Source organism: Trichosurus vulpecula, chromosome 4 (assembly GCF_011100635.1).
Source record: "Trichosurus vulpecula isolate mTriVul1 chromosome 4, mTriVul1.pri, whole genome shotgun sequence".
Classification (NCBI taxonomy): domain Eukaryota; kingdom Metazoa; phylum Chordata; class Mammalia; order Diprotodontia; family Phalangeridae; genus Trichosurus; species Trichosurus vulpecula.
Window position 1 is genome coordinate 194,298,175 of NC_050576.1, and position 14,709 is coordinate 194,312,883.

The following is a 14,709-nucleotide window of genomic DNA, read 5'->3' on the forward strand; positions in this document are numbered from 1 at the left end:
ACATCTCGCCTGACCTAAATAGCAAAAGGGTGTGGGCCTTCCTACAAACAAAGGCAAGACTCAATCAAAAGGCACTTGATTGCCTTGGTGCAGAGAAGCACTCCAAAAGAAAAAACAGTAAAAAGTCCCACTTTGCTTGCCCTTACAAGAACTGCTTCATAATATAGAAAGATATTTTTGCACTCTAAATGGATATTTAAATGGGCGACATTATTAATGCATCCAACATATTACAACCACTCAATTTATAATGTACTTTAAGATTCACAAAGTACTTTCGTCCCAAAAGCCCTGTAGATGGGCAGTACTATATTAAGAAACTAAGGTTCAGAGAGGAAGTGACTTGCCTGAGGTCACACGCAGGATTTAAACTCAAGTCTCTCCTGATTCCAAATCCAGCGTTCTTTCTACCACTGCACACCAGCAAAAGGGGGAAAAGGGGATAAAAGGAACTAGATTACAGGTAGTACAAACCGCCACCACCACCACTGCTACTTTAATCACCATTTTCCCTCAGACCCCTGTGGAGGCAGACCAGAACCCTGTGCCCAAGAGCCTGGGAATAGTACCACCTTGCTTCCAGACTATCCATGAAGCTGCTGTCTAGAGAAGCAAACTTTGTCTCTTCAGCAGCCACAGCTACTGGATACATAGGGGAAAAAAAAGGTCTCACCACCAAATTCCTTGCTACTGTTAAATGGTTTAAAGTCAGGGATATAGTTTTATCAATAGAACTGATACTAAAGAAGCAGCATCCTCCTAAGGACCACTGGTTCTTTCCATCTGCCCTACAACTCAACTTTCATATATATATATATGTATATATATATATATATGTATATATATATATACATATATATATATATATACATATATATATATGTATATATATATATATGTATGTATATATATATGTATGTATGTATGTATATATATATATATATATATATATATATATATATACATACTATCTCCAGCTATCAGGATGTGAGCTCCTTGACCCCAAGGACTGTTTTGCTTTTTCTATTTGTATCCCCAGCGCTAAGCATAGTAAATGCTTAATAAGTGCTTTTTCATTCATCTTCAAGATCTCATTCTAAAGGAACAGTCCTTCTAAGCCTCTGATGACGGTGGAAGTTACCTGAAGGTGATGGTTCAGAAAGGGATCTTTAAGATTCATTCTGACTATTCCTTAACATTAATGTGTTCTGGCAATTCTCCACACCACATCCTCCTATCCTCCTCTCCATCTCCCCCCTCTGCCCCTCCCACAACCCTCCCCCAAAAAGAACCAACCAAATTCTAGGCATTATCAGAAATTATACTAGAAGCAAAATACATATTGCCCCATGTACAAAACTGTGGTAGGTATGCACCTAGAATACTGTGTGTAGTTTTAGTGTAAACAGATACGTGACATCTAAGATAAACATTACTGGGTAGGACTGTCCTACTTTGGGAATTCGATTCTACTTCCATCTACCACTTCTATTAAAATAAGTAATGAGATACTCCAGAGAGAAGAAGGAAGCTATTTTGTTCTCCCTCTACGTGTGTCAGGGTTGCTTAACTATACAAACCTAATCTATCATGTTCCCAGACCACTGCCACCTCAAACTCTCAAAACACTACAGAGCTGTCTATTTTTCCTTTAGATATAAGAACAGGAGGCAGGTGAGATAACAAGGTCTCATAGATCTCTGCCAATTCAAGTGTGTTGTACTTTTCCTCTGTTATTGTATCTCCTCAATACTCACTACTACCAGTTATTCTCCAATTCTTCATTAGGTCTTTTTTCCGCCCTCTAAAACAGGAAGGAAATCTCAACTCTCTCACAGAAATGACACAATTATTTGGAGCCTAACATGCCCTAACTGATGATCATAACTGATGAAATGCCATAAAGTTTTCACCCTTGAAAAAACAAATCTCTAGGGTTTAAAATTTATGACTTCCAGGTCTCTGCCATAATATTGGCCTACAATAACTGCCATTGTATTTGCCAGTTACTTTAAGAAACCTATAAATCCACCAGCCAGCCAGTCAACAAACACTTAGTAAGGCCTTCCTATGCGCCCAGCACTGTCCTAAAAACTGGAAATACAAAGAAAGGCAAAGATACTTTCTGTTTTCAAGGAGCTCAGATTCTAAATGGTGGAAAGAAACATGACAATAATAAGGTACACAGAAGGTAATCTGAAAGGTGAAGGCACTAGAATGTGGTGGGGGTGGCAGGAAAAGGCTTCTTGAAGAAAGTGGGAGGAATTTGAGCTGAGTCTTGAAGGAGGCTGAGGTGCAAGTGAGGAGGGAGGGCATGTCAGACATGAAGGATAGTCAATGCAAAGGCACAGAGATGGGAGATGAAGTATCATGTTTGAGGAACCAAAAGACCAATATAGTTAGACTGTCAAGTGTGTGGAAGGGAATAAAGAGTAAGAAGACTAGCAAGGTAGGAAGGGATAGGTTGTGAGAAGCTTTAAATGCCAACAAAGAATGTTGTATTTGATCCTGGAGGTAACAGGAGCCACCAGAGCTTACTAAGAAAGAAAGAGAGACAGTGTATGTGTCTCCACCTGGTCTGATCTGATTTACTCAGGGAAAATTACTTTGACAACTTAAAAAAGGCTGATTACAATAAGTAAATGCAGAAGGCAAGGGGGCCAAATTAGGCTACTATGATATTCAACTACTACCTAGGGCAGCAAGGTGGCACAGTGGATAGCACGCTGGGCCTGCAGTCAGGAAGACCTAAGTTCAAATCTGGCCTCAGACATTTACTGGCTGTGTCATCCTGGATAAGTTACTAAAACTGTGTGCCTCAGCTTCCTCATCTGTAAAATGAGGATAACAGCACCTACTTCCCAAGGGTGTTGTGAGGATAGAGTGAGATGCTAATTGTGAAGTGCTCGTCACACAGGAAGTGCTATTTCAATGTCACCTATTATTATTATTATTATTACTATAACACTCTAAAAGTGATGAGGGCCTGAACTAGGGTGGTGCTGTCTGGATAGAGGTTGCTAAGACAGAATCCACAAGACATGTCAACAGACTGGATATGTGAAGGAGTCGTCAAAGATGACATGAAGATTTTGAGTCTAGGTGAATGAGAGGATGCTAATGTCCTTGACAGTAATAGGGAAGTTACTGATGGAAAGAAAGTGGTGGAAGTCTGGTCTGTGGAAGCCGGATAGCTGTACTTCCCAGAATGTCTAAAACTTTAAGATGCTTACCATTTTCTCCCCTTCCTCTAATCCCAGTCTCCGACCCTGACCCCTGCCTTTTTTCTCCTGGAACTATGATCCTTGTTCTTGGATGGGATATGTCATTCTAGCCCCTAAGGCTCCATTAAGCAACTTTCACTGACTTTCAGGACTAAAAGGCCCTTAAATGGTTGCTATGTCTGTCTGTCTGTCTTTCTATATCGTCTACCTTTATTAGAACAGAAACTCTTTGAGGCAGGAATTGGCCTTGATTTTGTATTTGTATCCCTGCTGCTTAGCATGGTACTTGATACACAGTGTAACAATTAATAAATATTTTTTCATTAATTCACTAATTTATTCATGATAATGTGTGGGAAGGAAAGAGAAAAGGAAGAGACAAAAGTCAGTGGCAGCATAATTATATGATGATAATTACTTGGATTGCCTATAATTAACTAAAAATTCTTAGGTGAAATAATATATCAGCCAAGGGAAGAATAAAAGGTTCCCAAATGGTAGATAAATTTATACCAAATTGATAAGAGTCAAAAGGATGTTAGTTTCTCCAGACTTATTCGATTTTTTTTTTTAAAAAGTTTATCTTAGGGCAGCTAGGTGGCACAGTGAGTAGAGCACAGGCCCTGGAGTCAGGAGGACCTGAGTTCAAATCTGGCCTCATGACACACTTACTAGCTGTGTGACCTTGGGCAACTCACCTAACCCCAATTGCCCTGCCTTCCCCCCTCCAAAAAAAAAAGCCTATCTTATACACTTGTACAAAGACTAGAGAAACTTTGGAATGGGCTCGAAAGTCACAAAGGCACAAAGTCATATAAAATCCTTAAGAATCTTTCACTGACATATACTAGAATATTTAAGCCAGAGTCTTTTATAAGTTGTAGTGGCTTTATACATGAAACTAAGCTAAGCACCCTACCATCCACATTCTATACCAGAGTGTGGAGTCAAAATGGTGGATTACTGGCAACCCAGCTGAACGCTCTCAACATTCTCCTCTAAACAACTTCAAAATAACACCTCAAATCAAATTTTGGAATAGCACAGCCAACAAAAGGTCAGGGTGAGCTATTTTTCTAGGCAAAGAAAACTTAAGTGTTGGCAGAAGTTTGTGACACTGGAGTGGAAAGCCCACACACACTTCGGCAACAACAGCAGCCACAGGAGTTTTGTGAGCTCTCAGACTAGAGATGGTAAGGGGGTTGGACAGCTGGTCAGAAACAGATTACAGGGGAACCACTGCTGGCACTGGGTACAGCTGGTACTTATTGGCAACTCTATTGCCCATTTGCAATGCTGGGTTGTCTTGGAACTGCAAGTTGGGCAGGGGGTCAGTCACAAGGGAACAGGTGGCCTGGTTGCAGTTCCAAGGCAAAGAGAGTGATAGCACTTAGGGGACCAGGGACCCTTCCTAGGTAAAATATCAGAGTACAGACCAGCAGAGCAGTGACAATACCTCTCCCACTACAAAGAAAAATGTTAATTGGACACAAGCACAACAAGAATTCCTGGAAGAGTTAAAGAAAGAGATAAGAGTGGAGGAAAACTTGGGAAAAGAAATTAGAGTGATGCAAGAAAATTATGAAAAGAGAATTAACAGCTTGGTGAAAATAGACAAAAAAATACTGAAGAAAATAACACCTTAAAAAACATAATTGGCCAATGGAAAAAGTTATTTCTTTAACAATTAGAATTGGGAAAAATGAATAATTTTGATTATATAAAATTAAGCAGTTTTTGCACAAACAAAACCAATGCAACCAGGATTAGAAGGAAAGCATTAAGTGGGCAAAAAAATTTTTTTTGCAGCAATTTTTACCCACTTTCTGCTTTTCTTCTAATCTTGTTGTAAAAGAAAACACGGGACCTCCCCCTAAAAAAGGCCTCATTTCTCAAATATAAAAGTGAAGAGTCAAATCTGTAACAATCTGAGACATTCCCCAATTGATAAATGGTCAAAGGATATGAACAAGCAGTTTTTAAATGAAGTAATCAAAGCTTTCTATAATCATATAAAAATGCTCTAAATCACTATTTTTTTTCTTTTTTTTTTCTATTTAAATTTATTTAACATATTTGGTTTTCAGCATTGATTTTCACAACATTTTGAATTACAAATTTTCTCCCCATTTCTACCCTCCCCCCCACTCCAAGATGGCTTATATTCTGGTTGCCCTGTTCCCCAGTCAGCCCTCCCCTCTATCACCCCCCTCCCCTCTCATCCCCTTTTCCTTCCTTTCTTGTAGGGCAAGATAAATTTCTACGCCCCATTGCCTGTGTATCTTATTTTTTAGTTGCATACAAAAACTTTTTTTGTTTTTGAACATCTGATTTTAAAACTTTGAGTTCCAAATTCTCTTCCCTCTTCCCTTCCCACCCACCCTCCCTAAGAAGTTGAGCAATTCAACCTAGGCCACACATGTATTATTATGTATAACCCTTCCACAATACTCATGTTGTGAAAGGCTAACTACATTTTGCTCCTTCCCAACCCATCCCGCTTTATTGAATTTTCTCCCTTGACCCTGTCCCCTTTCCAAAGTGTTTGTTTTGATTACCTCCACCCCCATCTGCCCTCCCCTCCATCATCCCCCCGCCTTTTATTTTTTTTTATCTTCCTCCCTCTTCTTTCCTGTGGGGTAAGATACCCAACTGAGTATGTATGGTATTCCCCCTCAGGCCAAATCTGATGAGAGCAAGGTTCACTCATTCCCCCCTCACCTGCCCTCTCCCCTCCTCCCATAGAACTGCTTCCTCTTGCCACCTTTATGCGAGATAATCGACCCCATTCTATCTCTCCCTATCTCCCTCTCTCAGTATGTTGCTCTCTCATCCCTTAATTTCATTTTATTTCTTTTAGATATCTTCCCTTCATCTTCAACTCACCCTGTGTCTGCTCTCTCTCTTTTACATATATATATATATATATAAACACACATATATATATATACACATACCTACACATACATACATATACACATAGATATATACATACATCTAAATCACTATTAATTAGAGAAATTAAATTAAAACAACTCTCATACCTATCAGATTGGCTAATATCACAGAAAAGGAAAACGATAAATGTTGGCGGGGATGTGGAAAAACTGGGACACTAATGCACTGTTGATGGAGTTGTAAACCGATCCAACCATCCTGGAGAGCAATTTGGAACTATGCCCAAAGGGCTATAAAACTGTGCATACTCTTCAAGCCAGCAATATCACTTGTAGGTCTATAACCCAAAGAAATTTTTTAAAAAGCAGGGAGGACCAAATGTACAAAAATATTTATAACAACTCTTTTTGTGGTAGCAAAGAACTAGAAATCAAGGAGATGCTCATTTTTAAAAGATAAAAAGAAATGACAAGCAGGATGGTTTCAGAAAAATCTGGGAAGACTTACATGAACTGATGCAAAGTGAAGTGAGAAGAACCAGGAAAACATTGTACACAGTAACAGCAACATTGTACAATGATCAATTGTGAATGACTTAGCTAGTCCGATCAATACAATGATCCAAGACAATTCCACAAGACTTATGATGAAAAATGCTATCTACCTCCAAAGAGTCTGAATGCAAATCAAAGCATACTTTTTTTACCTTCTTTGTTTTTCTTGTTTCTTTTTTTTTGGGGGGGGGATCCCATGTTTTCTTTTGCAACACGGTTAATATGCAAATATGTTTTGCATAACTTCACATGTATAATCTATATTAAATTGCTTGCCTTCTCAAGAAGGAAGAGAATTTGAAACTCAAAATTTTAAATAAATGAATGTTAAAATTTTTTTTACATGTACTTGAGAAATATTTAATGAAATAAAAAATATGTTGGGGGGAAAAAGAGAAAAAAAATTCTATACCAAGTGGGGTCAATTTTCCTTTCAGAAATAACAGAGAAACAGTATGGTGTAGTAGATAGTTAGGCTGTTTCTGTTAGGAAGAACTGTATTTCAAGTCCCACCCCTGATGCCTATTGGCTCTGAAACCCTAGGCAAGTCATTTAATCTCTCAGTGACTGAAGGAAGGGCAGAAGTGAGGAAGGAAGAAAGAAAAGAAGGGAGGAAGGAAGGGAGGGAGGGAGGAAAAGAAATAGGATGAAAAAGAGGAAGGGAGGGAATGAAAGAGAGAGGAAGGGAAGGAACAAGGAGGGAAGGGAGAAAGAGAGAAAAGGAAGGAAGGAGGAAGAAAAAGACTTCTCCAACATGCTAACAAATTCTGAATCAAAACTACTTTCCATGGGGTGGGGAGATATTTAAACTTAGAGAAAAGCTTCAGATTTTACTCTCTTCCTTACCTTTTTCTTTCTTTTCAATGACCTACATTTTGGTATTCTTCCCTCCAAGGTGAGGGAAAGGTATATGTACACTCTGGAAATCATAAAAAGGAACAACTAGAGAGGGAGACATAGAAGCCAATATATCCACTAAATTTATATGCCCCAAAAGCCTGGGAACCAGATGATTATAGCAACAGATGGGTAAATGCTATTTGATAAAAATAAATCAAATTGGTACCACCTTTTAGACTTGTAAGAACTCATGGGTTGCAAACAATTAGTTTGATTGGTAAGGCACAGAATAAGTTAGATAACTTGGGTAGAATTGTCATTTTTATTTTATTATAAACAATCAAAGATTTATAACAGTTGAATTAATTTTCACTTACCAGTATACATGTCCCAACAATGAAAGCGTGAAGCAAGCTGAATCACCAAACTCTGTGACAATATCATCATGGCTTTTCTGCTTATTTAAAACTCCACCAGATAAGATCTGTTCCCCCTCAGCAAGCCTTAAAATAAAACACAAATTTAGGCACAAAATCATAAATTACTGTTTATAAAGATATCTTCTATTACCAACCTCTACTAGAAACAGAAACAGATAAGGTAATGGTCTGTCAGAAACATACCAACCAACACTCATCTGACTCTTATCCTTAAGTAGGTTAGGTAACTTGAGGTATAAAGCTCTTCTGGGCACTTAGGGAAGAAAAGGCAGGCAGGTATTTTTTTAAAATATCACCAAAGTTTCTCCCAGTATGACTCTTTTTCCCCCTCCCAGAGCCATCCCACATAATAAAGAATATTTTTTAAATAAAAGAAAAAGAAAAGTTAGCAAAACCAATCAATATACTGAAAAAGTTTGAAAATATATGCAATATTTCACACCTGTGAACCCCTAATCTTTGCCAAGGTGTGGGGTGAAGAGATCTTCTCATGTCTCTTCCTTGGGACCAGGCTTGTTCTTTGGAGTTTAACAACATTCACTTTTATTTTGTCGTGGTTGTTCATTGACATTATTGTAGTCACTGTGTACATTGTTTTCTTGGCTCTGCTTACTTCACTCTGCATTATTTCATGTAAGCCTTTCCATGTATTTATCATTTCTTAGAGCATACCACATTTTGTCTAGCCATTCCCTAATTGATAGTTATTTACGGGGCAGCTAGGTGGTGCAGTGAGTAGAGCACCAGTCCTAGAATCAGGAGGACCCGAGTTCAAATGTGACCACAGACACTTGACACACTTACTAGCTGTGTGACCTTGGGCAAGTCACTTAACCCCAACTGCCCTGCCTTCTCCCCTCAAAAAAAAAAAAAGATAGTTATTTACTTTGTTTTCAGTTCTTTGCTGCCACAATAAGTGTTGATACAAATATTTTTGCATAGATGGGAATTTTATATAAGCAGGTACTTTTGAATTTTAGGGTTAGGGGAGCATATCTTTATTGAATTTCAGTTTTGTCTTAGAATAAAGAACAAGTCAAATAAATAATAGAATGTTAGACCCCTGAAAGAGGTAGAGAGACTTGTTCCAGCTTGTTACATAGCTAGAAAGTGACAGAGCCAAGATTTGAACTTAAGTGACCTGATTCTAAAGCTAATACTTCGAATTTTGTGAAACTGTGGATTTTTTCTAGGCAACACATATAAACTGACCAATACAAATTTTACCTGGGAAAATAATTAACTGGTACTATATTAAAGAATGATGAGATACTTAGCAGTTTCGTGATTTCGTGAAATAGAAACATGTACTAAACAAAACTAAATGTAATTTCTTGACATTAAACAAGTAGTAATCAGTAATTTACTTATTAATATTTCCTTGAAAACATGATTCATCCTTCTATCTAAAATGACAGAAATCATAAACTTAGCAAAGCATAGAGACTGTCAAGTCCAACCTTTTTATTTATAAAGGAAGAAACTTAACCCAGAGAGATGAAGTGACTTATCCAAAGTCATATAGTGAGTTAATTACAGAATCAAGACTTCCCTATTAAGTTCTACCTAGCAATCTCTTAAAGTAGTGATGAATGAGAAAAGAGGATTCTGATTCTTAAATCGGTTTGTTTACAATAGGAAATTAGGGTTCATAAAGGTTTATATTTTAAATTTACTTTTAAAAATAAAGTTCTATCATGAAAAATATTTCTAATTACTAACATCTATTCTTGACTAATCCACTTAACCCATCATAACTATAAAAATATGGACTATATAAACATTTAAAACTATAACCATCTTAACATAAAAAATGGCAAGCTATTGTTATTTTATATAAGATTAATTTCTTGTGCATTTAAATTGATTTGAATATAAATTAAGAATATCTAACCTGGGACTTTTGCCTATAGAATCAATGAGCAAAATACATGCATAGATAGGCTTTTAGGATTTGATTTCTTGATGCTTTTTTGGAGTGTTAAGTATCTCACTGAGAAACTTTTGAGTGGAATATTACTATACGGTAGGAAATGATAATATGAAGAATTCAGTGAAGCATGAGAAGACTTACATGATTGATATACAATGAAGTAAGAAGAACAGAAAAACAATAATACAAAATTATTACAACAATATGAATGAAAATTACAAAAAAGAGAAAATGCATGATGTATAATAATAATGACCAAGCTTGGCACTGGAGAAGAGATGAGAAAATGTACCTCCTTTGCAGAGGTGGGGGACTATGGATATGGAACATTACATAGGCTGTTATATTCTGCTACTATGTTGGCTAGTTTTGCTAAACTGACTTTTTTTTCCTGTTCTTTTTTAATCTTCATTACAAGTTAGGTTGGACAGAAGGGACTGAGAGGGACAATTGGAAATGCAGATAAATGGATATGGTCACAAGTCACAAGTGCTACAGTTGGGTAAATTAGTTAAAAATGTACAGGAATATTAAGAATTACCATACCACTTCCCTTGCTTGACAGGAATTCAAAGAAGGGGAATTTGCAAAAAAGTGCCTCCTATCTACCCTCCCTTAGTCACAGGGAATGGCTGGGAATACATAATATTTATTAGCTCCAATGAGGCTCCCACCCTGGATGTGCAGGCAGATGCTTATTTCCAGGTTTATTCCACTAAGTCCATATCTGAAAGCAAAGGTAATGTCACTTGCAGCACTGAGAGTCAGTGAGAATTTGTTAATTATAGATTAAATTCCAATAATAATTGTTGTGATATTACCTTTGCATTGCAATAAAAACACTCCAATTATCTCACTAATTATTCAAATAGAACAAAGTTTTAATACAAAAGAATTTGGACAGTAATATTGAATTTATAACAGGACCTGACAAGTAACACAGTGTTTTGCCTAATATACCGCATTACTAGAAGAAAATTAGATAATTAACTTACTTGCTGAGGTCGACGCAACATTTTGCAAGTAGATATTTACACTGTGGTGTAGTACAGCTGTGTCCCTTCAAGAGTCTATACGCTTTATATGCCTTTCCTGAGCGATAATAACAGGTTGCCAGTAAAAACAATGCTTCTTCTGAGTGTACTGAAGGGGGAAAAATTTAAAAAAAGGTTATAATTTTGTTCTCAATAACAAGCAACTGCAAGAAATAAGATTCCATTTGACAGCAACTAAGATAGAGATCACTCACTACTAACTAAAAACAAAGGAAAATTAAGCAATTACTTAATACAAAAACAGTTCAGAAATTTTAATGAGGATAAAACAACCTATAGTTGAACAACAGAGTAATTACTTTTCAGAAGGATAGAACAAAAATATAGATCCAACTCTATTATACTTCCACTCAAAAATCTTTAATGGCACAAGAGCTAAAATCTTAAGAGAAAGAATGAAAAAGTAGGAATGAAGGGGAAAAGGCCCATCCAGGTTTCAAACTATATTATGAAGCAGTAATTATCAAAGTTACTTGGTAATAATTAAAAATAGAAAAATGGATCAGTGGAAAAGGCAAATAACTAATTACCAGAAACCACTGAATGCAGTAGCCCAATGCTAGCTAAGCCCAACACTATCTGGAAAAGTAATATCTATTCAAAAAGAACTAATGGAAAAACTGGAAAGCAATTTGACTACAACAAAAGTTTAGACTAGCACCTTATACTATATACATCTTAGTAAGTTCCAGGTAAATATGCCACCTAGCTATAAAAGGTAACATTGTACACAAATTGGAGAAAAATAAGAAATGCCTTGCACAACTATGGGAAGGGGGAAAATTCTTAACCAAACAAGAGAAAGAAATGATTATTAGAAACAAAAGTCATTCCCCAATTGGTAAATGGCAAAAGGATATGAACAATTCTGAAAAGAAGTCATTATCAATGACCATACGAAAACAAGAAGAAATATACCTCACTTCTTCTAGTGCAGAGGCAGACTACAAGCACGCAATATGGCACATACTTTCGGATACCAGTTAGTCAACAAGCATTTATTAAGTACCTACTATGGGCCTGGTAACGTGGTTTTGGTTAACTTTTTTTTTGTCATAAGAAAAAGCTCTGAGTGAATGAAAAGTATGTCTTGAAACAGCTGTGATGTAAAAAGGCATCAATAAAGTTAAATAATTAAAAATAATACTTAAAAAATTGAAGATTTGAATAACTTGAAAAATATTCATTGTTCATGTGGATCCACATCAATATAAGAAAATTAAAATCACTTAATTTATAGAATTAATGCCACATCGAACTACCAATACTTTTTAGAACAGAAAAAATAACAAGCTTCATTTGGAGAAACAAAAGGTCTAGCATCTCAAGAGAAATAAAAAGATTGGTGGCATAATTTTATTTAACTGAAATTGCATATTTTATGACTTATGATCATCTCCATATCTTGTTTTGTTAAGATCTTTCCCAGTAGCCATAGTTGTAAAAGATAATTTTTACATTCTCCTCTGACTTTTTAAATGATGTGACCTTTTACTTTTAGGTTACAAATGCATTTAGAATTTATTTGGTATATGGTATAAATGATTGTCTAACTCTTTGCTGTTGATCAGTGAACCAGAAGCGTCTGACCCTTTGTGAACCTGTGGACCAACTGCCCATAGGGTTTTCTTGGTAAAGATACTGGAATGATTTGCCATTTCCTTCTTCAGTGAATCTAGTAGATTTTTTGTCAGGCAATCAGAAGTTAAGTGACTTGCCCAGGGTCACACTGCTAGGAAGTGTGGATTTGAATTCAGGTCTTCCTGACTTCAGAACCAGTGTGAGCCACCAGCTCTTTCACTAACTCTAGTTTCTGCCAAATTGCTTTCCAGATTTCTCAGTTTTTGTCAAATAGAAATGGAGTTCTGGAAATGTTATTATGAAGCTGTATTCATTAAAATTATTTATTACATTAAAAAACAGAAAAGCAGTTTAGTAGAACTGACTAGACAAGCATGATCCAGAAGCAATCAAACACAGTAGCCCACAAAATTACTAGAGGGAGGGTTTCCTATTTGATAAGATTGGTTGAAAAAACTGGAAAGCATTTTAACAGAAAGTAGGTTTAGACCATCACTTATACATATATCACAATAGTGTGTGAATATCATTATGTGAAATAAAGCCGGAAAGGAAGAGAAAGAGTGCATGGGAAGGAGAAGAAGGCCCAGGAAACGAACCTTGAGTAACACGCCTTCTTGGGGATGGGGCAGGAGAGAAAGAGGGGGAGGAAAAAGAATGAACTAGACAAAAAAGACCAAAAGGAGCAGTCAAGTAAGAAGGGAACTGAGAGAAAAGCATTTTTTAAGCTCTTATCATGGGAGGGACACTGGAGATACAAAGACAAAAGTGACAGTTACTGCTTTCAAGAAGTTTAGATTCTAATTAGACCACAGATACACAGATGAATATATACAGAATACACATAAAATGAAGGCAAGGTAGTTTGGGAAAATGGGGGTACTAGCAACTAGGGCAGCCAGGAAGTTTTATGAAGAAGGTGGTGCTTGGTCTGAATCTTTAAGGAAACCAAGCATTTCAAAGTACAGAGGTGAGAAAGGAATGTATTACAGTCACAGAGGACAGCTAGAAGATGAAGTGGTATGCTTATGGGACAGTCAGTAGTCACAAAAAGAAAGGTCACCTCTTCCTCAGAGATTAGAGCAAAGGATAAACACAGTGAAAAGATACAACAGTTTTCAAGCATAGAATAGCGGGGTGGGAAGGAGTTCAAGAAAAAAGAGTCTATATTTTTTCTTTGAAATAGGAATTAATGTGATTTGCTCCTAAAGAGAAAGGCAAGAGACTATGTAGAAGCCTTGAGAAAAGAAGAGGAAATCTGAAAGAGCCAACAAGGCCAGGGCAATAGAGACTCAAATGAGGAAGAAAAGGATTGCCATGCAGCAGTAACATCTCAGCTAAATTGAAATCTGGGGTGGACATAATTCCTTAACTGTTCAGCAGCAAAGAAACAGGAACAGAGAAGGCAGATATTGGGGGTGATATATGGTTGGGATCCATGGTTGTTGTTGTTCAAGTTGTGTCTGACTCTTTGTGACCCCGGGGACCATACTTTCCAAGGCATTGGAACACTTTGCCATTTCCTTCTCCAGTGGATTAAGGCAAATGGAGGTTAAGTGACTTGCCCAGGGTCACACAGCTAGTAAGTGTCTAAGGTCACATTTGAACTCAAGTCTTCCTGACTCCAGGCCGGGTGCTCTATCCACTAAGCCATCAAGCTACCTCCTGGAATCCAGAGTAAAGGAGAGTTAATAATAGAGTGTAGGCACAATGAAATGAGAAGACAGAGGAAGATATGGCTATAGAGCCATAATGCTGTGGTGGATATGGATGAGACATAAAATGGGAAGACGATTTTTACCATAGAGAGTGACTGTGAATCACAAGGCCAAGGGTAGCAAGAGGTACAAGTTTGTCAGCCACAGGATAAAGGAAATAATCAGGTCAATACGAAAATGATAGTGTCAGTGTCCACAGGTCATCACTCTATACATTGGGAAGCTGGGAATACAGTTGGCAGGTAGAGGTGGGCAAGGCATTGTGGCCTCTCCCCTAAATCAGTAGATATTTGGTGCTTTTGTCCCTAATGACTGGGAACCCACTCAGCAATGGCTTCATTCCCAATAGTGATACCTTTTTCAAGGAGTGAACTCCCCATGCCTTAATCCTGGGAAGCATAAACTCTCTAGTAAGGTCCCTAAGACTCAAGATCTCTGTTGGATGTAAATCTCCCCTGGCATATGC

The 14,709-nt window shown here is 37.2% G+C and overlaps 1 protein-coding gene across 4 annotated transcripts in view; it reads right to left on the minus strand.

The window, feature by feature from the left end:
- Window positions 1-14,709, minus strand: part of CDC27 (cell division cycle 27) — a 98,785-nt gene that overhangs the window by 51,692 nt on the left and 32,384 nt on the right. For all 4 annotated transcript variants that reach the window (XM_036754870.1, XM_036754869.1, XM_036754871.1 and 1 more), the window contains exons 3-4: window positions 10,885-11,032; window positions 7,894-8,019 (exon numbers count right to left, since the gene is read on the minus strand). In XM_036754870.1, the coding sequence (XP_036610765.1) occupies window positions 7,894-8,019; window positions 10,885-11,032 (274 nt within the window). The remainder of the gene's footprint in view (window positions 1-7,893; window positions 8,020-10,884; window positions 11,033-14,709) is intronic.